Source organism: Mustela putorius, unplaced genomic scaffold (genome assembly GCF_011764305.1).
Source record: "Mustela putorius furo isolate JIRA1106 unplaced genomic scaffold, ASM1176430v1.1 tig00003859_pilon_pilon_pilon, whole genome shotgun sequence".
NCBI lineage: Eukaryota > Metazoa > Chordata > Mammalia > Carnivora > Mustelidae > Mustela > Mustela putorius.
The window spans coordinates 12,410,850-12,438,024 of NW_025422011.1; the positions used below are offsets into that span (position 1 = coordinate 12,410,850).

Here is a 27,175-nt window from a genome sequence, read left to right on the forward strand (position 1 = left end):
TTCCCTGTGTCACATGGGCTCTTTAGGTCCACTAGAAGTGGGTTCTGCAGAACATCAGAAGGCAGAAGAGCTCAAGTATTATTTGTCCAATCCCTCCATCACAACCATGATTCCAGCCAAGCCTCATCCCTCTACAACCATAGCTTCTTCTGGGTTCCAATAACTTGTAAACCCCACCCCTTCTTGGGCCTGGATGTGGCTTCACACAGCTACGACTCATTTGAAGTCTCATTATCCTTTTTTGGTTCCCTTAACCCCGCCCCCAGCTATAAAACCAAGCCCCTCATTAAAATGAATCAAATGAACCAAAGGAACGAAATTATGTTTCGAGCAAAGCCCTTAACTTATAATTAGTGTAAAGGAAGTACAATTGGTACTTTGTACCAACAAGTTATTGTTAAAACAAGTATGATTTCTTGAGATAAGTAAATTTGTTTTTACTGTTCCATATAGCTTTAATGATCTTTACCAAAACAATCCTAATTTATACAAATGATACACTAAAGTTGGTTAAACAGGTGTTTTTCTTTACACCAAGAAGAAGAAATGAAGACTAGTATGGTATTTCCTGGTAGTGGTGTGGTAGAGCATATTCAAAATCAGTCTATCAGTTCCAAGCATTATTCACACAAAAAGAGACAGACTTTGGCATTTGTAACAGATGCCCAAGAAAAACGATGCCAAAGTCAAGGCTATGAAGAGTTTCCGTCTGTTGTTCTGTCAGGAAATAAATGAAATGTGATGGTGATGTGGCATATGCTTGGCTATGTTCATAACAAGAGACACCAAGGCCTGGGTTGGACACAATTCCAAAATTCCATTTCATCATTTTCCTTTTTTATTTCTGTCATCACCTGCATTACTGACCTTTCCTTTGAACAAAGACAAAATTTTCAGAACCTTTCCCATCTCCAGTATTTTCCTGAAACATTTTTCTTTTAGAAGAAATACATCTGTATAGCTACATGCAAAAGAATGAAACTGGACCACTTTTTTAGGTCATACATAAAAATAAACTCAAATATATTAACGACCTAAATATTAAGACACAAAACCATAAAACTCCTGAAAGAAAACAAAGGCAGTAAACTTCTGGACATCAGACTTAGCAATATTTTTCTGGATCTGTCTCCTTAGGCAATGGAAACAAAAGCAAAAATAAACAACTGGGACTGTATCAAACTAGTCAAACTAGTAAGCTTTTGCACAGCAAAGGAAATGATCAACAAAACAAAAAGGCAACTTACTGACTTATAAGATATCTGCAAATGGCATATCTTATAAGGGGTTAATACCCAAAATATATAAAGAACTCATAAACTTAACACAAAAAAAAAAAAAAAAAAAATCAATGAACAGAGAACCTGAATAGACACTTTCCCAAAAAAGACATATTAATGGCCAACAGACATATGAAAAGATGCTCCACATCACTAATCATCAGGGAAATGCATACCAAAATCACAATGAGATTGTCACCTCACACCGTCAAGATGGCTAGGATTAAAAAGATAAGAAATAACCAATGTTGGCAAGGACGTGGAAAAAAGGAACCCTCATGCATAGTATAGCCACTGTGGAAAATGGTATGGAGGTTCCTCAAGAAATTAAAAATATTATACAATCTAGTAATGACAGTTTCTAGTCTAATCTCGTAATGGCTATCTATGACAAGAAATATCATACAATATAGTAATTCTACTTCTGGGTATTTACCCAAAGAAAACCAAAACACTAATTCTAAAAGAGATATGCACCCCTGTGTTTACTGCAGCATTATTTACAAAAGTCAAGATATGGAAGTAACCTAAATGTCCATCCACAGATAAATGGAAAAAGATGTGGTATGTATATTTACACAAAATATTCAGTTATAAAAATGATATCTTCCCATTCGCAACAACATGGGTGGACCAAGAGGATATTATGGTAAGTGAAATAAGAGAAAGACAAATACCATATTTTACTTATATGTGACATCTAAAAACAAACCAATCAAAAAACAGAAATAGGTCATAGAGGACTGGTAGCTGTTGAAGGAGCAAAATAGGTGAAGGGGATTAAGAAGCACAAACTTCCACAGGCACCTGGGTGGCTCAGTTGGTGAGACATCCGACTCTTGATGTGGGCTCAGGTCATGGTCTCAGGGTCCTGGGATTGAGCCCTGGAATGAGCTTGCGCTGGGTGTGGAGCTTGCTTGGGATTCTCTCTCCCACTCCCAAGCATTCTCTTTCTCTCTCAAAAAATAAAATACATAAAACAAATAACTAAGTCTCAGGGTTGACCGGAACAGCATAGGGAATATAGTCAATAATACCGCAATAACTTTGTATAGGGACAGATGGTAACTACACTTGTCATGGTAAACATTTCACAAGGTACATAAATGTCTAATCACTATGTTGTGCACCTGAAACACATATAATACTGTATGTCAACTACACTGGAATTTAAAAAATTTTAAAAAGAAAACCAGGTGGAAAAAACCCCAAATACATCTGTCAAAGCAAATTATTTTGTGATTCAAATTGTTGCAACGTATTAATTATCTCTAATGTTCAGACATTAACATATTCATTTAAGAGGTAGACAAAAATGGTCATGTTGGGCCCTAAATGATTATATCTCATTTCAGGTTCTGAAGAAATTATTAGAAATGAACAAGAAGACAGCCGGTTATTTCTCACAACACACAGCATAGTTCAAATTTCTAGGATTTGAATGTATAGGTACCATGAAATGTTTTTATTTTAGCTTCTTCATTATATCTTATTGTTTGTGGCCTAGTTCCCTGACCAAATTATATTTCTTCCTTTTATGAGAAACTAGTACAGCTGAATTTTTTACTGTATCACAATTTTGTTCACTATTAACATGGTCTAGGATTTCTGGCATTAGGTAAGTCAAGTTTGTTGAAAGATACACATTTATCATAACAATTCACATTTTTTTTTTTAATGGGCACTAAAGTAAGGTTTATTGTGTGATAGCAAAGTGATAGTACAAAGCTCCCAAGGAGGGAAGGGACCCGAAGGGGTTGCCCAACAATTCACATTTATGCACTAGGTTGCTACGCAAAAATTTATATACCTTTGATTTAATATAAAAACCTAATAACATTTTATAGAGTAGAGAAAAAGATTTTCAGTTGAGTCTAAATCCAAAGTTATAATATTCATTTCGATACACAATATACGGTTTTTTTCTTTCTCTACAAATTTTCATAAAAATTAAACGGAAATTTTCTGTAAGCTCAAAAGGTTTGTTAATTCTGTTTTCTTAAGGATTATTTCCAGAAGTTTGTAAGCCAACTAATCAAAGACTTATAAAACCACTACTATTTTATATCATTGTAATTGCATTATATTATTTATATTATCATAAGACTGACTTAAGATACCAAAGAAGGTAGAATGCTTAGCCTGCCTTAAAATATCCCATATATTATAGTTAAATTAAAAAAAATTTAAGTATATATATATTTCAGAGACGTACTATGGTTGAAAGAGACACATAGTGTGAAATTTGCTTTGAAATACCACAAAATAAATACAAAGTAAAAGAGAAGGTAGGTAGGGGTATATATGAAACAAGACTGACCATGTGTTGAAGTTTTTAAAGTTGGCTAATGAATATGTAGGGATCATTGTGTTTGGTTGGAATGTGCTTAGTTGGAAATTTTCCTTAATAAAAATGTTATTGTCTGTAGTAGAGAAAATAAATTTCCAAGTGGCTAATTCACCTTCCGGATTTCTGGTTCACAAAAACAATAATGCAAAGGAAGAAATTATTTATAATAAACACTTAAGGAAGGCATATACCATATTTTAAAACAATTTTATAATTTACAAGCTTACTATCTTTTTTTTTTAAAGATTTTATTTTTTGGGTGCCTGGGTGGCTCAGTTGGTTAAACAATGGCCTTCGGTTCAGGTCATGATCCTGGAGTCCTGGATTGAATCCCACATCAGGCTCTGGACTGACCTCTCCCCTCTCATGCTCTCTCTTTCTCTCAAATAAATAAAATCTTAAAAAAAAAAAAGATTTTATTTATTTACTTATTTGACAGAGAAAAGAGAGGAAGGAACATAAGCAGAAGAGTGGGAGAGGGAGAAGCAGGCTTCCTGCTGAGCAGGGAGGCTGATGTAGGGCTGGATCCCAGGCCACCCAGGTACCCCCAAACTTATTATCTTAATAATTTTTATAAACATGTCTATTAAGTGTGAATAATATTCATACTCACCCCAAAACACACTTTATGAGGATGATGTTAAGATGACCAGCAGGTGCACAACATATCAAGGTTAATTAGCTGATATACCAGATTAGCCTTTAATAGCACATTTCAAACCATCATCTCCTATGTTATATTAGAACACAATTTATAAGTCTTAGAAGCAATTCATCATTAGCATGTTATAAAGGGTCAGACTGAGCCCAAACTTGCTCTTGTTTAAAAAAAGAAAAAAAGGAATACAGAGATATTAACCAATGACGAAAAACACCATCTCTGGTTTTGTTTTTTGTATAGCCACAGTTCTACTTATACCCTATCCTTCCAAATTACTCACACTTTTATTTTTGGCATTATTCTACTAGACCCTTTGTGGCTTTGGGCAAATCAAACTTTGACTCAGTCTAATGTCTATTTATGTGAGAATCCAATTAGTTGCTTTACCAGAGTAATAGTTATTTTCCAGTTTGCTCAATATGAGAAATGTTTTAAAATGTTAAGCCATCTAATTTAAGCAGATCCAAGCAAAAGTATTTTAGCTTATCCACATTTTTGTGTTTGTCATGCTTCACTGGGTCGGACAAATCTGGTCTCAAGTTATTTAAATAGGATCAGTGATCACACAGTAAGGAGAATGATGAAGTCATATGAAAATTTCATTATTTTATGCTTAGTTATACCCCATACAAGCCTACAGGCCTATCAACATAGGACAAGCTACATGGTCAGAACCCCCAAGGAACATTTAAACTTAAGGAGGCCAAATTTATTAAACTCTGAACATGAGACAAGTCAAAACAGGATATATGCCAGCATTAAATATATTCTTTTTAAAAAAGATTAAGTTAGGGGCGCCTGGGTGGCTCAGTGGGTTAAGTCACTGCCTTCGGCTCAGGTCAGGATCTCGGGGTCCTGGGATCGAGTCCCGCGTAGGGCTCTCTGCTCAGTGGGGTGCCTGCTTTTCTCTCTCTCTCTCTCTCTGTCTGCCTCTCCATCTACTTGTGATCTCTCTCTGTCAAATAAATAAATAAAATTTTTTAAAAAAGATTAAGTTATTTTAGAGAGAGGGAAACTGTGCATGCACACAAGCTGGAGGAGGGACAGAGGGAGAGAATCTCAAGCAGACTCTCTGCTGAGCGCAAAGCTCAAAGCAGCACCAGATCTCACTACCCATGAGATCATGACCTGAGCCGAGAATTCATGAAGTACCCTGCTTCTCACTAGAAAATATTTCTTCTCCTTTCAAAAGATTACCAACTTCCAAGAGTTGGGTATTTAACTGTCTGAGGCACCCAGGTGCCCCAGAATTAAATAGTCTTTAGTAAATCATTATTTATGTTAGTTATTATATGAGGGATACATGGAAGAAAAAACCCAATTGCTCAAGGTAGACTGTCAAGAGACACCCAAGTTAGTGAAGATGGACCCACAATACACAAGCACAGAGAAATATTTAGTATCAAGGATTGATGAATGCTATGAAGAAACTTCAAGCAGGATATGAGGCTACAGTGATGGGGGAGGGTATATACCCTTTCCGTTGAGGGTACTAAGAACAGACCTTTTTTTTTTAATAATTTTTTTTAAAAGATTTTATTTATTTATTTGACAGACAAGCAGGCAGAGAGGCAGGCAGAGAGAGAGAGAGAGAGAGAGAGAGAAGCACGCTCCCTGCTGAGCAGAGAGCCCGATGGTGGGCTCCATCCCAGGACCCTGAGATCATGACATGAGCCAAAGGCAGAGGCTTAAACCACTGAGCCACCCAGGCGCCCCTTAAGGACAGACCTTTCTAACAGTGTGACATTTTGAACTGAATGAAATGACAAGAGAAAGCCATGCAGATTATCAGAGGGATTATCAGCTCCTAGCTGAGGAAACAGCCCAAAGACCCCAAGATAAGAGTGTTCCTACTGTAGCTGTCTAAGGAACAATGAAAAATGTGTGTTTCATTCAGATAAAAAACTCAGGGCAAGGGGGAATCTGTGGTCATGTTCTACAAAAAATGAAAGAAAAACAAGCCCATGTCCTCTCATTTACCTCTTCATATTATGCAATATGTCCACACATATTAGCATACGGCTAGCACGCTGGTGAACAAACACTTACTACTGACCAAGCGAAAAGAGTACTGACTGCAATTGCAAAGGCCTAGACTGGCAAGGCCTACCTAGATGGGCCTGAGTAAAAGTTAGGAAGCTGATCGCAGCAGCCAGTCACATGAAGTCATCTAGCACACTGCTAAAATTGAAAACAGCAGTAGCAGCAACAAAGGATAAATATGTAACAAAAAATTAAGATTTTTTTGCTAAGCAAGTTTAGCAAAGGGGTAGGCAATTTTTTAAAAACAAAACTTGTAGTCTCATTTGAATTGGTGGCCCAAAAGCAAAACAAAAACACCCTTATTGAAGTACCCTGCTTCTCACTGTAAAATATTTCTTCTCTTTTCAGAAGATTACCACCTTCAAGTCCTTGTTCACATATCACTAGTTCAATTAGTCTGCCCCCTCAACCCACCTTCAATTCCTCCTTACCCTGTTTTCTTTTTCCCCATCACCTCCAAATATACTAGATAATTTATAGTTTTATTTACTACTTATCATCTGTCTCATTCCACATACCCCAGTGAAATTACGGGACAGGGATTTTGGTTTTATTCACGGATGTATCCAAAACTCCCGAGTATTAAATATATGAGAGATGCTTGGTAAACATCTTGAAAATTCCCTTACCTTACTGCAACCATTCAATCTGATATAAACTCATATAACCAAACTTCTTCAAAATCTTTATGAAAGAATGTAGGAAAATAATTCTAATTTTTGAAGTAATGAGAAAGTATAACCTAACACACATGTTAACTCCCAACCAAGAGACTCAACATTCTTCTTAAAAGTCTCCCATCACTAATGGCTCTGATTTCTTTTCATTTGTCAACTCTACTCAATTTTAAACTCCCACCCTTCTCAAAAGTTTTCCCTGAGACCCAGAATACCTCGTGATTAAGAGCAACATCTCTGAAGTCATACTTCATGGTTTAAATCCTGCCTCTGCCACTGACTATCTGTGTGAACTTGAACAAGTTAACTGCTCTTTGCTTTAGTTTCCGTAAAATGGGCTAACAACAGTACGTATCTCACAGACTTGAGAATTAAACGAGGTAACCTAAGTATCAGAACAGTGCTTAGCACACGGTATGTATTCAATAAATGCTAGTCATTACCAACAGCTAACTTCAGTTAGTTGAATAGGTAGTTAGTTACCTACTCTTCCTCCTCAGAAACCTTAATCTCTGAGATTCTACTACTGTCTTCTATACAAATGTCTATTCAGACTCCCATATTCACCTTTCTGGTCTCATCAAATGAGGATAAATACTTTATTTTTAAGCAGAGATAAGAATGTCAAGAAGGCAAGGATGATAACACCATTAGCATCATATAGAAATGAAAATTACAGGCCTTTACCCCAAACCTACTAATTCAGAAATTCTGGGTGTAGGCCCAGCAACCTATGTTTCAACAAGCCTTACACGTGATCTGAAGGACTCTTAAATTGGACAACACTGATCTAGGGTATGATCATGTCCGGGAAGGGAATTACCAGACCTGTTTCTGCCTTAGGACATTTGTACGTGCTCTTTACTCAGATCTTACGGAAATGCTAATTTCATAAGCAGAAATTTTTTTTATTTGCTTGCCTGATCTCCTATCCTACACCAAGAATGGAAGCTGTACAAGAACAGACTTTGTCTTTTTTTCTTTTTTAAAGATTTTTTTATTTATTTACTTGTCAGAGAGAGAGAGAGCGCACAGGCAGGCAGAGTGGCAGGCAGAAGCAGAGGGAGAAGCAGGCTCCCTGCTGAGCAAGGGGACCAATGCGGGACTCGATCCCAGGACCCTGGGATTATGACCCTTGATTATGACTGCAGAGATTGGTGCCACCATCAGGGACTTGAAGGATGCAAGGATGGTGCTTTCCACCATAGCCTCATTCATTTCTATTTGGCCTATGCAGGAGAGGGGTGGGTCTCGGAAAATGACAGCAGATTACCGTATATTTAACTGAGTAGTGAATCCGATTTTAGCTTCTGTAACCAGATACGGTTTCATTGCTTGAACAAATTATAACACATTCCCTAGTACCTGGTATGCAGCTATGGATCTGGAAAATTCCTTTCTCTCCATACCCACCCATAAGCAGTTTGCTTTCAGCTGGCAAAGCCACCAATACACCTTTACTGTCTTACCTCAGGGTCATGTTGACTCTCCACACCTAATTCACAATTTAGTTCACAAAGATCTTGATCACCCTTCCCTTCCACAAGATATCACACAGGCCTATTACATTGATAAATATTAATGCTGATTAGACATAATGAGCAAGAACTAGCAACTACTCTAGACTTATTGGTAGGACATTTGCATATCACAGAGTGGGAAATAAATCAGACTAAAATTCAGGGGCTTTCTACTTCAGTGAAATTCAGTGGTACAGGATATGTTGAGCTATCCTTACTAAGGGGAAGGATAGATAAGTTGTCTCTGGCCTTTGTACAACCAAGAAAGACACATGAGATGTACCTAGCAGGACTTTTTGGGGTTTGGAGACAACATATTCCCCACTTGGGTGTGTTACTCTGGCCTATATACCAAGTAACCCGAAAAACTGTTAGTTCTGGGTGACAACAAAGGCTGTATAATAGGTCCTGGCTGCTGTGCGAGCTCTTCTGCCACTGGGGCCATAACGTTAAAAGATCCACCAGTCCTTGAAGTGTCAATGATAGACACGGATGATGTTTAACTACTCTTTTTTTGAAAAACCCACCCTGGGCCTCAATAGAAACTGAATGTTTAACCACGGGCCCCCAATTTACCACAAGACTCAAAATACCCATCATCAACTGGGTGTTATTTGATCCAACAAACTACAAAGATGGGCATGCACAGTAATACTCCATCATCAAATGGGAGTGGCATATACATGATTGGGCCCAACCTGGCCCTGAAGGCACAAGTTACATTAAGATATGGCCCAGGGGCACCTGGCTAGCTCAGTCCTGACAGCATGCTACTCTTTTTTTTTTTTTTTTTAAGATTTTATTTATTTATTTGACGGAGAGAGATCACAAGCAGGCAGAGAGGCAGGCAGAGAGAGAGGAGGAAGCAGGCTCCCTGCTGAGCAGAGAGCCTGATGCGGGGCTCGATTCCAGGACCCTGAGATCATGACCTGAGCCGAAGGCAGCGGCTTAACCACTGAGCCACCCAGGCGCCCCAGCATGCTACTCTTTATCTCAGATTTGTAGACTCAAGCCCCACATTGTGTGCTGAGATCACTTAAAACTAAAATCTAAAAAAAAGGTGGCCCAAATGCCTATGGTCCCCATTCATGCTTCACTTTTTTCTCCCAACCTGTACCCTTAAAAGTACCCTTACAACCAGTTGACAGAGGAAGAAAAGACTGGGGCCTGGTTTACAAGTAGTCCCATGAGATCCGTAAAGACCACCTAATGTAGATAGCTGTAGCCCCAAAGCCCATTCCTGGGATATCTTCAAAGGAGAGTGGTAAAGGGAAACCCTCCCAGTGAACAGGACATCAAGCAATGTACCTGGATGTCCATTTTGCTTGAAAAGAGAAATGGCCAGAAGAGCAATTATATACTGATTCATGTGCCACAGCCCATGATTTGGCTGGATGGCTGGGGGTCTGGTTGGAACATAACTGGAAAATTGGTAACAAAGAAAGGTATGTGGATACATGTCTGAATGGGCAAAAAAACCTAAAGATACTTGTTTTCCATGTGAATGCTTACTCTTACCAAAGTGTGACCTCAGCAGAGGACGGATAGAATGACCTGGTCTGTGGACAACAGAGAGCCTCCTTCCCCAGCTGCCCCTGGGCTAATGAACGAAGTGGTCGTGGTGGCAAAAATGGATGTCATGCAGGGGCTCTGCAACATGCACTACCCCACCCTAAGGCTGACTTGCTTATGGCCACTGCTGAGTACCCAATCTGCCAGCCAGATACCAACACTAAGCCCCTGATTAGGCACCATTTCCCAGGGTGATCAGATAGCTACCTGGTGATAGGCTGGCTACACTGAACAGCTACACTGAACAGCAACAACTTTGTTCCTACTTGGGATAGTCTGGATATGGACTTCCCTGTTTTCAGTGATTCGGCCAAAACTTTATCATCTGTGGGCCAACACCTGATCCACCATTATGGTATTCCAAAACAGCATTGCTTTTGATCAAGGAATTCACTCCACAGCAACAGAAGTGTAATAGCAGGCCCATTTTTATGGAATTCACTCATCTTACCATGTTCCCCATCAACCTGAAGCAGCGGCTTGACAGAATGGTGGGATGGCCTTTTGAAGACTTTTTTTTTAGTACCAGGTAGGTGGCAATACCTTGAGGGCTAGGACAAGGTTCTCCAGAAGGTTGTATATGCTCTGAATCAGCATCTGGTTGCCTGGGACTGTTTCTCTTATACCTAGGCTTCATGGGCCTGGGAATCAAGGGGTAGATTGGGACTGTCACTACTCATTAATATCCCTTATGAACCACTAGCCAAATTTCTTCCTGTTCCAGTGACTTTATGGTCTGCTGGCCTAGAGATCTAAGGTCCAACAGGAGGACTGCTTCATTAGGAGACCAATAATGATTCTACTGGACTCTTAAGTTAGACTGCCATCTGGCTACTTTGAGCTCCTCATGCCACTGAACCAACAGGCAAAGAAGGATGTTACAGTGCTGGATTGGATGAATGATCCTGACTATCAGGGGGAAACTGAAATACTCCACAATGGAAATGAGGGTGGGTATGTCTGGAATACAGGGCAACCCTTAAGGTGACTCTCAAGTGTTACCACGCCCTGTCATTAAAGCAATGGAAAACCACAATTAAATCCAAGCAGGACTAATAATGGCACAGACCCTTTAGAAGTGAAGTTTGGGTCACGCTACCAGGTAAAGAACCACAACCAGCTGTGATACTTGCTGAAGGCCCACAGAATGGGTAGTGGAAGAGGCAGTTATAATACCAGCTATAAGCATGAAACCAGTTAAAGGAACAAGGACTGTAATGGTCTTGAGTAATTCCTCCTTATTTTGCTTATTTTTTTGCATATCTGTTTTATGCAGACATCTGTATATATACAGATATATATTTGTTTTATTTTCTCTTATTTCCTTATTATGTGACATAAGAGGTACCGATTTTCTAACACAGTACTTAAAGTATTGCTAATTTTACATCCTAATATTTAAGTTACGGAGTATCAAGGAGAAGAGTAGACATAACAGGACTTAATCACCTCTCCTGGGGAAAGGATTGACATGTTCTCAATTGTACACAGAGAGTTGTATCAGGTTAGAAGAAATTATGATCTTGTTATCTTCCTTTGGAGATTAAGTACAGTTTAAAGAGATGCCTATAGGTATAGGGGAACCTGGGTAGTGCAGTCAGTTGAGCATCTGACACTTGGTTTCAGCTCAGGTCATGGCATTAGGGTTGTTGAGAACAAGCCCCATGTGGGGTTCCATGCTCAGCAGAGTCTGCTTAAGAGTCTCTCTCCCTCTGCCTTCTCCCTAAAAGTAAATAAATCTTTAAAAAAAAAAAAAGATGTCTATAGGTGTAAAGTTGATAAGGGATGGATGTCTGATGATTCATTGTATTGTCACCTTCACTGGCCTCAGGATACCCAAATTAAGCACTGTTTTCGCCTCCTTTTCCCCAAAAGGAATCCACCCCGTTCCCTGCCTCACTGAGCTGGGACATCTCATTTTCTCCTGCCCTCTAATTTACATCATGGGCTTCCCTTGTTCTCAAGCTTTAGGACTCAGATTGAATTACAGAACAGGCTTTCCTGGTCTCCAGACTGCAAAGAGCAGAGCATGGAACTTCTCAGCCTCCATAACTGTGTGAGCCAATTCCTCATAATAAATCATAGATAAATAGATAGATAGATATCATAGTTATCATATATATATATCTCCATCCATCCCCATAAAAAATCATGTATTTCTCTGGAGAACCTTGACTAATACAACCTCCCTCCTGTCTCACCTGATGAATTGCCTCTCATTTGGTGTCCTGTTCTCTCCCTCTGCCAATTCTAATGCATTATGTACTTAACTGTTAAAATAATCTTAATACAACACTTTTTTTTTTGTTCATATCACCATCATTATCCTTCCCAAAAACCTTTCAAAGCTTCCTATTGAGATGCAGAGGCTACACTCCATGGCATGTCATCAAAGCCCTCTAAAATCTAGCATTAACACACCGTAGTAGAGTGTTACCCTGATGACCTCCCCAGTGAAACACACCTTTGTGCAGTCTCTCCCCAATAACTCTGCACCGGGACCAGGACTACTCTGACCAGTAGACTGTGGCAAAAGTGAGGCTAAGCTAGTTCAAAGATCAGCCCTTAACTGGTCTAGCAGATTCCATTTCCTCCCTCTTTGTAACACTTGCTCGTAGAAGCTCCCTCTTCATGCTATTCCCTTATTCCACTCCTGCAGCACAGACAGTAATTCAGATCAGTTGTGTGCAGTATACCTGGCAAATGCTTCCATGAACTCCTTGAACTTTGTATAATTTTTTCTTCTAAGTTTCCAAAGCATTTTTGTAACTCTTAAAAAGAAACATAGTAGTACATTTAATTCATTTGCTGAATGTTTAACAGGCTCTTACAATGTGCCAGACATTGTTCTAAGTGCTGACAACAAAGCTAATATTCTATATGCTAGTCTCTATACTACAGAACATGGATACCATTCTAAACACTTTTCTGAATTATCTCATTTAATTCTCAAGAATTCTAAAAAGTATCCTCATTTAATACAAGGAACCTCAGGCACAGAGAGAATAAGAAACTTATTTACAATCATACTGCAAGTGGAATAGAAATATAATCCCCCAAATTCTGACTTCAGAGTTTACACTATCAACCCCTACTCTACATTGCCTTCTACAGATGTGAACAAGACAGACAGGATCCCAGTTCTCATGGAACATGCATTCTATCGTGGCAGTGGGAAGAGGAAAGAGTAGTGATAAAGAATACACATAAATCTACAAAATTACTTCAGAAAGTGATAATGCTAGCAAGAAAATAATGCTTTATGGTATGATGCACTGATGAGAAGTTACTCTAGATAGGGCAGTCAGAGAAGGTTTTTGTAAGGTTTCCCAGTAATATCTGGGATAAGACCTGGAGGTCCACAAGAAGAGGCAAAGCAAAGGCCTGTGAAGACAATACCAAATAAAGAGAAGAGCCAGTGCAAAAGTCCTAGGACACACATAATCTCAAACTTAGCATGTTTTAGGAACACACTTTATGTGTGTGCGGCTGAGGGACGGGAGAAGGAGGGGAATGATGAGGTTAGAGAATAAATCGAGGCTCAGATCATGTAAGGCCTTGTAGGCCATGATAAAGATTTTGGATTTTCCTCTGAGCAACACTGGAAGGTTTTAAGCAGGGTAAAGACATTACCTGATTTATATTTTGCAATGTTGACTGGCTGTTGCATATTTAATAAACTCTAGAAGGGCTAAAATAGAAGCAAGGAAAGCAACAGGAGGCAACTGCAATAGTCCACGTGGGAAATTATGGATATGGAGCTCAAATCTGCAGGATTTACTGAGGGGATGAATACTGGACAAAAGAAACGATCACAGATGGCGCCAATCTTTGGGACTGCCCTACTAAGCAAATGGTGGTATTATTTACTGAGGTCAGAGAAGGTTAAAGGTGGACCAGGTGGATTAAGGTGATAATCATATAATATGTTCTAAATATCTATCCAATATCCAACTGGAGAGGAGAAGGAGGCAGCTAGGCAGATATAAATGTAAAGAGATCAATTTGAAAGTTGTTTGATATAATTGGCAACTTCAGCTAGGGTGAGTGAGGAGAGAAGGAAAAACCAAAGAACTCCAAGCCCAGGGCACTCCCACATTTAGAAGCAGAGAGGCAGTCAGCCTTTATCCTTACTCCTCTGGATCACAAGTTCTTTGAATGGCAGAACGGTGTCTTTTTCATTCTTTTGGTACTCTACAGAATTTAGCTCAGTAACAGAAACTCAAAGATGCTCATTAAGTTCTAATGAACAACTACATGTCATTTGGTTTCTCAAGCTTTCACTACAGAAATAAAATACTTGAGGATAAGGGGAACCGTGTCTCACATATTATGGGCCCTCAAATATTTGTTTAATGAATGGGGGGGAAAAACGTGGACAGGTTTTGCTGGATACATTTTTGTATTCATTGTTCCAGAGAGCACAGCAAGGAAAGGTAGAAAGCAAGCAGCAGCTTAAGTCTTCAAACTATTTTTTTTTTCTAAACATTTTGTTTATTTGAGAGACAGTGAGCGAGCCAGAGAGCACAAGCAGAGGGAGTGGAAGAGTTCGGAGAAGCAGGCTTCACACTGAGCAGAGAACCCAATGTGGGGCTTGATCCCAGGATCCTGGGATTATGACCTGAGCCAAAAGCAGACCCTTAACCGACTGAGCCACACAGGAGACCCATCTTCACATTTCTAATATCCATACCACTGCATAAAACAATACGGGGCAGAGGGTGGAAGGAAGTGGGGTTCTGACATGAGACACCTTAAGAAGTCAGGGTAAAAGGTAGGGAAAGGGTGAGTTACCTAGGTGGAGGTTAACAGCATGAACGAAAGTTTTAAGGTAGGAAGGGACTCAGAACAGCCCAACTATGGGAAGAATTAATTGAGGGAAGGAAAGAAAAGGTTCAAGATTATTTAGTTTGGAGCCTACTGCAGTGAAAAGCCATGGTGGCTTGGGTCAGGGTGGAGCAGTAGAAACAAAGAAGTAGACAATTTCAAGATATACTTAAGAGATAAAAAAGCAGTAAGGCTTGGTGACTGAGCGAGCACACACAACTCCCAAGTTCTGACCTGAGCAACTAGGTGGGCAGAAGTGTGACTTACTGAGGCAGGCTTCCCTAGACAGGCAGAGGTGGAGCAGGTGTGGAGAGCATGAGCTCATCACTAAATGGCCGTTATATTCCCAAGTAAAATCTCAGAGAGGTATGTAATTAGGTGGTCAGAACATGTTTAGGCCTTAGACATATACATAGGCATCTCCAGAGATGACATTTAAAATCATAGGCATGGATGTAATTTTCCTTAGGAGAAAGCACAAGAAATTCTATCAATTCAAATCACTGGAAAAAATGAAAATATGTGGAGATCAGAAGAGTAAGAACTATTGAAGAACAGGGAAAAGCAGTGAGCCAGGAAGGTACAAGGAAAACCAGCAAAGTACACTGCTATGGAAGTGAAAGAAAGCACATATCCATCGGGAAAAAATAGTCAAAATGACAAGAATATTGAAATAAGGGTACTGCTGACACCTGGTCAGCCATGAAATCTCATTTAACCTATAACATAGATTGTATTTTCAGACTATTTTACTATGAAATAGTGCAGTGCAGTAATTAAATGTGCAGGCTCCAGATCTACAACATCCAGGTTTAAACCCTGGTTCCACTACTTACTAGCTAAATGGCTCTAACTATACTATACTTGATTATACTTGTAATTAGTATATACTTAATGTCTCTGTGCCTTAGTTTCCTCATTCATAAAAAGAAAGCAAAAATAATACCTACCTCAAAGAATTGTTAACATTAAGTGTGTGTGCGTATGCATATACTCATCAATTAAAATAGTGGCTAGCACAAATTAGTTCAGTAAATGATAGCTTTTATTACTCACAACACTGCTTCTATGGGAAAATATTTTCTGAACAAAAGAAGTTTGTTTGAAATAACCTTTCACTAATTTGAGACTCTCTATTCCGCAGAAATTGTGATCTTACAAGGTCTTTTTCCAAAAGCCTTGAGGAAAACTAGACTTAAAACTCACTAAAAAAAGCCTTAATGTAGTAGCTTACCAGTTTGTTTTTGTTTTTCTTTTAAGAGAGAGAATGCACCTGGGTTGGGGGCGATGGGCGGAGGGAGAGAATCTTAAACAGGCTACTTGCCCAGTTCGACTCAGGGCTTCATCTCATGATTCTGAGTTCATGACCTGACCTGAAATCAGGAGTTGGAGGCTTAACCGACTGAGTCACCCAGGCGCCCCCGTAGTTGACCAGTTTTAGAGAAGCTACTAATTTTTTTGTTGTTTTTTGGAGGGGTACCTATCTCACTCATTACACATTCATACCATGATCAGAAAGAACTTATCTATTAGGAAATTTGAAAAAATGGCGTGGAAAAAATGGACTATTTCAAGTGACAAAGTTACAAAAACAGATAAAAATCTACTTCAAATAAAGTATTATTTAGTCACTTTTTGGTGCATAGTCAAATACAAACACATCTATCATCACTATAATGAAACAGCCTCTCGATGCTCTGTGCAAGATATAAATAACAGGTAGAGAAAAGGAAGATCTGCAGCTTCCTGACGATCATCTTATTTCCAAAAGTATGCAAAGGTATTAATAGTATCTCAGACAGCCCCATCAAAAGTATCTCCAGCTGCATGGTGATAGGCAAAGATATGCCCATTCAGTCCCTAAAATTAACTGAGAAAAACACAAATAAATGGAGATTCATAAGACCAATTTTTATCCCTGAATTTCCTGTTGATTTAACGAGTACTATTTCAGAAATTTCCAGAAAACTCTGTACACCCTATGGTAAGATGCTGGGAGTTTCCCCTTAGCTCTTAATTTTTTAATTGTTAATACAACAGAAATACCTAATACCTGATGGAGCTAAAATACCAAAAAAGTATTAATTTCAAAGTAATGAGAAATTGTTTGTCATGTTCTTTCCCCATCAACTAATGAAAATACTCCATTTCGGGACCAAGCAAAGACACAAAGTAGGGACATGTCAGTAACAACAGAATGTCATTACCATCTGTTAGCTTCTGAATAGGTTACTGGAAACAAGGTGACAGACAGGCTAATTCTTTATGGATAAGTATCCATATCACATCATCACAACTAGTACTCATTTGCACCTTCAAGAAGAAACTGCCACAAAGGGGAACAAAAACATTCAACTGATATATGAATTATGAAAAAGCTTTCTAAAATGTTATAAAAATATGAATGGGCTTCTAAAAATGCAGAATACTTTAAGATTTACAGGCCATATTTCAGATTCAGTATTTTCTATACAACTGAAATGAAAGAGGACATTTCACAATTTGAAGAATAAAATGAGGTACAGTTAAGAAGTGTGTGTAGCCCTGTACAGATGGCCTGATCCTAACACAAGATGTTAACAAAGCAAGTTGGTGGGGGAGGGGGAAAGCCTGCATTTTCGATGCTAAAATTTAGTTAACTCCACCCCCAAAATATATATTTTTAAAGGGGGGGGCTTAGCATTTAAGAATCAATAACTTCCAAAAAACAGAAAATAAACCTCTTTCAGATTACGTGTTCCAAATGAATCTACTTACTGTTTTCAAATGTGTTTGGGAAGTCATTCTTTGTTACTTTGATAAATAACATTTGGAAAATATGACAAGCAGATTTTAGTTTCTTGCCTCAGAAGTATTCTGCTAAAAGAAATAACAGAAATAACTAAGTAGAATTTGTTCCATTTACCTAATAAAATACTTTTTATTTAAAACATTGAAAGTGCTGCACAAATACCTATCATTATCGTTCACTAAAGAGAAAGCAATTTTAATTTGTAAATTATCGCACTCAATGCAAAAGCTATTTGAAAAACAAATCAGCACCAAAAAAAAAAATTAATAATGGGAAAAGTGCCAAACATCTTTCATAAAACTCCTTAAAATATCTTAAGAGCATATAATACAAAGTTATGGCTATTTCTGAAAAGTTTCAGCAATTATTTAGCTCCAAATTGGCACATCGCATTCTTCTTCTTTTTTATAATCACAGCTCTTTTAAACAAAGGATCTAAAATTTTCTGAGAAAGCTTATTTCCCTTTTCTTGAATCAAATTTTTCTCATTCTCTCTTAATCATCCCAAGGTATTAAGACAAAGACCAACTACTTTTCACACATTATTTTCCAAATCATAAAGGTGGAACTTTCACAAAAACAAAGAAGATAACCTAGAACTGTAATGTATAAAGTAAAAAGAAAAAAAAGTTCACTTCTGTCGTGACAATAGTGAAGAAATCTGATGAGATCATAAAGCCACGAAGCTTCCTGTTGGTAGCTGAGGATGAAGTCATTAGCAACCCAGGATTCCCTGGTCCTTGTAATCAGAAGCTGCACCTACCAGATTCTGCATTGTTCGGCAGAGGTGGCTTTAAAACACCCCGCTCCCGAATCGTCCAAAGCAGACCACGCCTTCCAGTTACCATTCAAATGGACCATTTCACAGTGTGGCACTACTACACATTTCCCGCGAGCTTAAATATCTTGTAAGAGTCAACATTTTAGATTCCCTTGGTCATGATGGAGCAAAGATGAACTCTTGAACCCCGCGCTACATAATGAACCCGGGTTTCAGAAGCCGAGATGGAGAAGCATGCTTCTGTTCTTCAACCTTTACGGCCTTCACTGACCAGCCCCCCCTCCAATATCTTCCCAATTCTTAGTCACCCCAAGACATAGAAGGCAAAAAAAAGATTCCTTACTTCCTGCTGTTGTTAAAAGGGGAGGAAACCCAAGAGTAACTTTGAACGCGTGGAAGAGAAATAGCTTAATCTTGGCCACCACTGCAAACATATGTCACCCAGCTCCGTCGCAGCTTTCGCGCCCCTCCAGGCCCCCCTCCCGGGCCCCACGCCCCAGGGGTTCTCCCGCAGCCCAGCCCTCCCGGGTCCCCCCCAATGCCAGGGACGCGGCTCGGCGCCTCTTCCTCTCGCGCCTCCCCCACCCTCACATTGCCGGGGTCCCCAAGACCACATTGTCCGTTCTAGTACAATGGAATGTCACTGCCCGGAACTCCTCAGGGGCCCCCCTCAGCCCCCCTCAGCCAGTCCCCGGTCTCCCTGGTCGCCCAGTTCAGGCACGAACCCAAACTTCACCATGTGAGAGAGCCCGAGACCCGCGAGGTGACGGAGACCCACGACTCCCGCCTAGCCCTCCCTTTGACTCACCGTCCCCTACCAGCCCTAAGCGCGAATCCCGCACGGGGCGCCCCCACCCACCCCAAGACCACCTCATAGGAGTCATCATCCGCCTCTCCCAGCGCGGGCAAGGGCGAGAAGAGCGGAGGGCTCCCCGCCCGGCCCGGACCCCTGGGCGGCGCTGCACAGGGGCGAAGGCCCCAAACGCATCCCCGGCCTTTCCTGGCCCACGACGACCCCGCCGCCCACCCTCCCTACCTGGCCTTGAGGCTGGGGCTGCTGCCGCTGCTGCAGCTGCTGCTGGCGGCGGCGGTGGCCGCCGCGGCTCGGGGTTCGTAGGCCCAGGCGGGGGCGGGGGGTGGTGCGGCGGCGCTGGCGGTGGCGGGGGCGGCGGGGGGCGCGGGCGGCGGCGGCGGGTCGGCGAAGCCGGAGGTCGCGTAGTTCCTGTCCATCGTGGGGGTTGCGTAGGGAGGGCGGGCTGCAGTGGGGGCTCCTCTAGGGCCCAGTGTATGGGGGGCGGGAGGGGAGGGAGGGGGCGGGGGGAGGAAGAGGAGGAGGAGGCGGCGGCGGAGGGAGCTGCCCCCTCACATGGCCCCGGCGGGCGGACGGGCGGAGGGCGCGCTGGCCGGTCTCTGCCGGGGGAACCCGGGCCGCGGCGCGCGGCGAGGCCCCAGCCGGGCGGTCAGGGAAGCGGCGGCATCCGCGGCCGGGACTCACGGCGGCGGCGGCGGCGGCCGCTTCGCCCCATGTTGGTGGATTTCCCAGGATGCACCTCCCGCCCCCCCCTCCGCCCCGCGGCCTCGCCCCGCCTCCCCTCGGCGCCCCGCGCTCGCGGCTCGCGGGCCAGGCGGGCGGCCCGCGAGGCCTCCTCCTCCGCCGCCGCCGGCCGCCTCTCCCAGGCCAGCGGGGCGGAGAAGGCTCGAGGCCTGCCCGCCCGGCCGGCTCCGGGAGTCCTGAGCGGGGCCCGCCGGCGGCAGCCAACGGGCGGCGGGTTTCCCGCCCTCGGCTGCTCCGCGGGGAGCTGTCCACGCTCGCCGCGCCCCGCGTGGGAAGGGGCCGCGCCCGCAGTCCGCCCCGCGCGCGGGAGGGGAAATGGAGCGGAAACCCAGCCTAGGTGCTGCGAAGGGGGAGGCTTGTCAACGCTTTGCCTGGAGTTCGTTATTTGACCCTTCGAGTTATTTTGAGTGTCTCAAATACTCCGTTCCCACATCGCGATTTCTTTCTCTGAGCCCGGTCCCAAACCAGAAACAGCTGAGCGGGCTGTTTCACAGTCGGTTTACTCCCTTCCTGCACAAAGCTTGCTGCGCTAGAGGACCCTTTTCCTGTTGTGAGGGGAGATTTATATTCAAAGAGATTCAAATTCAAACGTATTATTTTCCAATTCTCGTTGAAAGGACCTTTCCCAGGGGCTCTTATTAAGTGTCCCCACCCCCACCTTGGGAATTTTCTCATTCTGGATTTCAGAATCTTCTATCCGAAGGTAAATACTGCCTCTTCATTGATTAATCCAACTACCATCTGGATGACTTTAATTACAAGACATTCAAACTCACTATGCACACTTTGTGTTGGAGATTTTCGTCTGAGACTTGGGACTTAAGCAGGACTTTACCCAAACATTTCCCGTGTGACCTCCACGCATTTTAGCGGGGGTTAATTTAGTGATTATTTTGAGGATCTTCTGTTGTATATCAGAGCTGCGTTTCTTCTATAATCATGAGTAGTGAAACCTAGGGTTCATGGAAATCATCGTTTGGTCCGTAAGGCATAAAGTAAAAGTTAAACAGGAAAGTTTATATTTATTGACCATCCCCCTTAAAAAAATCAATACTGGTTTAACAGCTATTATGTGCTTAGCACAGAAATCTGCCCCTCAAGATAAGCTTAAAAACGTTTAAACAAACCAGACAGGCATAGTAGAAGACCTAATAAATTTGATACATTATCCCTGATCACCATTTTAAAAGCCAGTTTAAATTTCGGTAATACCTGATACTGAATCTGCTCTTCCGTACGTGATTATTTTTGTTCTGGGAGATTCTGTTTTCCTCCTGGCGCCAACATCCTTTTGTTCCTATTCCTTCCTTTTTGTAAGTCTTTCGGCACCTGTGATGCTTAAGAGTCTGGTCCCCGGGTGGGGAAGCGAGGAAGTAAGTAGTCGTTATTTACAAATGAATTCAAACGTGTAGACCCAAGTGATCTTGCCAATTTTATGCTAATTTCAGTATGCATTTACCCTGGATATCTTTGAAAAGTAGTTTTCCTTGGGGAAGGAATTTGCCAGATAATTTGAGATCCTGCCGGGAGAAGTAAGCGTAAATCTTCCTTGCAAACTTTATTTTTCTTACTGCAGACTGGAAATCTGTAATCTAAATAAAAGAAAGACGTTTTCACTACTAACTATTACACTTGTACGTATTTTTGTGAGCACTAAAGTTTAGTCTTTACAGAAAGTATAGAAAGTGGAGTGTCAGGCTATAAATGTTTTATGGCCCTTCGTTGGAGTTACCCACAACTGGTACTCAGAGTGAGTTATGCAGGCAATACCAAACAAGTGGCAATAAAGCCTTTATAGTCCCTCACACCATAATGTAGTGTATTTATGTCACATAAATCAGAGAAAAGATATTAAGGGAAATTTTGGGTGAGTATTTAAAAAATAATATTACTCTGTCACCATGTGCCATGTTCCTTTGCCCGCTATTTCTATCTCAGTTCTCAAATTGGGGACAAGTTTTGAAAATCGATGGCATCAAAGGCAGTTTGATTGCAAGATGAATTGAAATCTTACACTTTAAGAAGGAGTCTTCTTGTCCTCACCTCCGTCTTCACTTCCTTCTGAGTTTATTACCCAGGAGTTAGTAATGCCTCAGAATATATCCATGAACCGTCTCCGCACATTACCCGGCTTTCCTCCCATCCCACTAGAAAATCACCAAGTCTTTCAACTGGTAGGAAGCTTGGAGTTAGATGAGTAGTTCATCACCCTTATTTTGTTGAGGAAACGGAAGCCCAGTGTTCAGCAACTTGCTTTAAGGTGACAGAGGCTATCAGTTGGAGGAAGGATCAGTGGAACCCCATCTCCACTGAGGCAACCTTATTTGTTTGTTGGGAATGGCAGAATTTGGGCTTGCCTGGCTGGAAATGTAGTCAATAAGTTCATATACTCCAGTGTTACCAAGAAACCAGCTACTAATTGGAAAGATTCAAGAAGGCCAAATTATGGGGGGCGTTGTTTTTTTTTTTTTTTTTAATTTTTATTTATTTATTTGAGAGAGAGAGAGAGCTTGCAAGCACATGGGGTAGAGGCAGAGAGAGAGGAAGCAGACTCCCTGCTAAGATTGACACAGGACTCAATCCCAGGACCCTGGGATCATGACCTGAGCTTAAGCCAGACACCTACACGACTGAGCCACCCAGGTGACCCCAAGTTTGTGGTTTTACTGAGAATATCAGGAGTATGTTTGTGGGAAGTGGGTTGAGGAGGGGAGGGGGCTTAGTTAGTTTTCCATGTTTCCTTTCTCTTCCAGTGTTGAGAACTATAAGCCCCGTCTTTGCCAGGGCAGCCGTGATTTCAGTCCCGTAAGTCAGCATCAGAAATTAAAACATCAGAAATGCAGTTAAGTCCCACTATGATTTTTCTCTCTCTCAGGGGCTTGACCCTATCACAGTCATCTTTTACCAATCCCCATTGTCTGTCATTCCACCCAGGGAAACAGCTATGGAGTCAGAAGAGCCTGCTTCTTTGGAAGCCACAGCCTCACTCAGGTGTCACTGAAAGACGGTGATGAGGCACATTCCTCCCGGTGAGTAGAACTTCAAGAAGCATATTCGATCATCAAATTTTGTATGTGTAGAAAGTGGTCTGAGCTGTGGATGTGGATGGACTCAGGTTCTGGTGAATGACTTAGCTGATCAGGAGTCTGGAAGAATGAAGGTTGAATGATTGGAGACCAGGAGTTCTGGAGATGAAGAAAGATAGTGGTGCAGCCTGATTACGAAGTCTTTCATTGAGTGTATCTTTTATCTCCTTGCATAGATTACGGGAAATTTAAACCTCCTTCTGCAGATGATCGCTTTCTCAGCAGAATAACCAATAATAGGGACACCTGCCTGGCTGAGTCGGTAGAGCATGCGACTCTTGATTTCAGGGTTGTGAGTTTGAGCCCCACGTTGGGTGTAGAGATTAGTTAAAAATAAAATCTATGAGGTGCCTGGGTGGCTCAGTTGGTTAAGCTAAAGGTAGCTTTAGCTCAGGTCATGATCTCAGGGTTTTAGGATTGAGCCCCACGTCATCTGGCTTCCTGATCATCCAGGAGTCGGCTTTTCCCTCTCCTTCTGCCACCCCCCACCCTGCTCGTTCTCTCTCTCTCCCTCTCTCAAATAAATTAAATAGAATCTTAAAAAAAATTTTTAAATCTTTAGAAAAAAGAATAACCAATAAATATCGAATATATGTGTCCTACGTTCTGTGCTTTGGGCTTTCCATGGATTATCTCATTTAATCCTCAAAATATCCTTAACATGCGGTATTGGCTTTTATTATTTCCATTTTATAGGAAATTGAGGTGTAGTGAAGTTAAGTAAGTCCCCAAAGCATGCAAGCCCCTACAAATTGATGATGGTGCAAGGGAAGGCCAATATGTTTGACTCCAAAACTTAATAAGGTTGGTAAAGAGCTCCTGTCAGGTTTCTCCACTGAAGAGTTAACTCTATTTTCCTTTATAATTAATGCATATTTTGTGGGTACTTTAAGACCATGTAAATTCCTGAGGCCTCATTTTTTCACCACTGATTTTAGAATCTGTATTAGTTTCCTGTGGCTGCTGCAACAAATTATCACAAACTAAGTGGCTTCAAACAATAGAAATTCATTGCCTCACAATTTGAAATCAGAAATCAAGATGTCTACAGGGCTGTGTGCTCCCTGGGAAGGCTCTAGGAGAGAACCCTTCCTCCAGCTTCCGGCCCTTTTCCTTGGTTTGTGGTCACAGCTCTCCAATCTCTGCCTCAGTCTTTATAAGGCCTTCTCTGTACATCTGTCTTCTTTTAGGTTTTTGGGTTTTGTTTTTTGGCTTTTTTTTTTTTTTTTTTAGTAATCTCTACATCCAGTGTGGGGCTCGAAGTGTGCCCTGGAGAGCAAGAGCCTCATGCTCTTCTGATCGAGCCAGCCAGGCACCATTTCTCTTATGTCTTTTATAAAAGCACCTGTCGTTGGATTGGTGGCCCAGTTGGGTAATCCAGGATGATGTCATCTCAAGATCCTTAATTATATCTATAAAGATGCTTTTATCAAATAAGGTCACATTCACATGTTCTGAGGATTAGGACATGGACACATTTTTGAGGGGCCACCAATCAACTCACTGAGGCATCCCCTAATTATTCTTGTTTGAAACAACTGTTATTATGGTTACCAAGTAATAATTTTCCTAACTCCATGATTTATTCTTTTTTTTTTAAAGTTTTTATTTAATTATTTGACAGAGATCACAAGTAGGCAGAGAGTCAGGCAGAGAGAGAGAGGTGGGAGCATGCTGTCCAATGAGCAAAGAGCCCGACGTGGGGCTTGATCCCAGAACCCTGGGATCATGACCTAAGCTGAAGGCGAGGCTTTAACCCACTGAGCCACTGAGGCACCCCTCCATAATTCATTCCTTAATCATTAGTTTCTATTCTTCTACTGGAAGGAATTTTCCCTTTATTTATCTATCTATCTATCTATCTATCTATCTATCTATCTCAGTACAGACTCATGATTTCTTACTTTAGTCAATGGATTTGTGCAGTAAAGGATTAACAAAGCAGGTCCATGCTGTCCAAACACTGTACAGAGCAAAGAAAGATTTGGCCCTTGCCAGGCTCCAGAGCAATAACTTTTAAGCACTTGGAAAATCCTCCTAAGAGTATCTTTGTTTAGGGATGTGTAGATGGCTCAGTTGAGTTAAGTGGCTGCCTTCGGCTCAGGTCATGATCTCAGGGTTCTGGGATCGAGTCACGCAGTGGGCTTTTTGCTCCATGGGGAGCCTGCTTCTTCCCCTGCTGTCTCTGCTTGTGCTTTCTCTTTCTCTCTCTGACAAATAAATAAAATCTTAAAAAAAAAAAAAGTATCTTCATTTACCTGAGGCCTTGGGCTGTACAAGATATGCTAATGATGTGACTTACAGTTGAGTCTTCAGACCACGCAGTATTAGTTTGACCTCTGGAGGGACTGGAAAATTAAGGTCAGCCACCAGGGCAGTTAGCCATGCTTATATGACCTGCTCTCAATAAAAACCCTGTACACCAAGGCTCAGATGAGCTTCCTTGGTTGACAGGACAGGACTCCACTGGGCAGGACACTGCAAACTTGTACCTGGTCTCCCTTATACCCTGCACTAGGTGCCTTTTACCATTGCTGATTTTAATCTGTATCCTTTCACTATAATAAACTCTAACCATCAGTATAACAACTTCCCTAACTTCTGAGTTCTTTGTAATAAATCATTGAACATGAGGGTGTTCTTGGTGAAGTTATAACCTGTTACCATATTTATTTATTTATTTATTATTTTTGAAAGTGTTTCAGTGTCTTTTTAAAAATTTTATTTTTTTTTTATTAACATATAATGTATTATTAGCCCCAGGGGTACAGGTCTGTGGATCGTCAGGTTTACACACCTCACAGCTCTCGCCATAGCACAAACCTTTCCCAGTGTCCATAACCCAAGCACCCTGTCCCTATCCCTCTACCCCCCACAACCCTCAGTTTTTTTTTGTGAGATTAAGATGTTACCATGTTTATTTAAAACACAGGATTTCTAATCTCTTTCCATACTTATTTATTTTTCATATGAAGGTGGCCTTGGGGGTCCTTGAACACATGATTAGAATCTATTACCATATGTATTTTTATAGTGAAATAATCACATACTTGACGTAATACCCAAACATTTAATTACTTTAGTATACTTCCTCACATTAAGGACCCATGAGAACATTTTAAGCTGGGAATGACATGATCAAAACCATGGAAAACACTCCCTTTCCCTTCCTAATGTCCTACTCTGGTCTACATCTTCAGGCTAGATGGAACACTGGTTCCATCACAACACAAGAAGCACAGTCCCTTCACAGATTTACATGCAAACACACACCCGCTATCACCACCACCACCACCAACAACAACAAGAAAAGAAAAAAACATGTCACTACTTAGGACAGTCCCACTACCCTCCTATTGTCCTAGTTGTTTGCAAATACAACTTGAGGCACCTACTTTCCAGGGATTTTGCTGCTGAAGAACTGAATTTCAACCAACAGTGGTAGAGCATGTATTCTCAAGTCTCCAGATTCTTCAGCTAGAGCCTAAGCATGAAACACTAAAGCACACTCTGCCTGAGCAGAAAACCACCTGCAAAATTGCTTTATACACTCTTCCTTCTCTTGTTACTACTCTGTTCCCTTGGTCCCAAAGCCCTAGATATAGTGGTGGTAAAGGAAGATTATTGGGAGTGGTTTAGACGTCACCAAATCATCATGCCTGTTAATGTTAGTATATAGATACTAATCACTAGCCGGTCATTACTTGGTATGAGGTTTAATTTTGTCATATGAAATTTTTCAGTTACTTAAAATTCAGATATGGTAGGCTCAAATATCTTGTGGAAGTCCAAAGCCTCTCCCAAATTTCTGCGAATTCTGAGGAAACTTACAATCTCTTGCTCAACATGTCTTCAAGTTTCTTCTGCTTCCATTGACTGACTGCTCTGTTCAAGGTAAAAACTGAAAAAGTCTCTTCACAGTTACACTAGCACGTATGTACACACACACAAATCCACTCATGGGAACATTTATGAAAGAAAGTAAGCACTGGATTATTCATGATATCAATTTTACATTTCTGTTATTTATGT

At 41.3% G+C, this 27,175-nt stretch overlaps 1 protein-coding gene and 1 long non-coding RNA gene across 4 annotated transcripts in view; one reads left to right on the forward strand and one right to left on the reverse strand.

Moving 5' to 3' along the window:
• The window catches only part of QSER1 (glutamine and serine rich 1), a 77,301-nt gene extending 57,260 nt beyond the window's left edge, over positions 1 to 20,041 (reverse strand). The window contains exons 1-2 of one of the 3 annotated variants that reach the window (XM_045066067.1): positions 19,539 to 19,659; positions 17,688 to 17,786 (exon numbers count right to left, since the gene is read on the reverse strand). Coding sequence is in view for 1 of the 3 variants with exons in the window: in XM_045066065.1 (XP_044922000.1) it covers positions 19,539 to 19,732 (194 nt within the window). In the remaining 2 variants the exon portion in view is untranslated. Of the gene's footprint in view, positions 1 to 17,687; positions 17,790 to 19,538 lie in introns of all 3 variants that reach the window. The other 2 variants (XM_045066066.1, XM_045066065.1) reach the window with 2 other exon arrangements.
• On the forward strand, positions 19,176 to 23,084 carry LOC106006140. The gene is made up of 3 exons (XR_006602256.1): positions 19,176 to 19,265; positions 22,811 to 22,899; positions 22,992 to 23,084. It is a non-coding gene; the product is annotated as an uncharacterized LOC106006140 (long non-coding RNA).
• Positions 23,085 to 27,175: the final 4,091 nt, after the last annotated feature.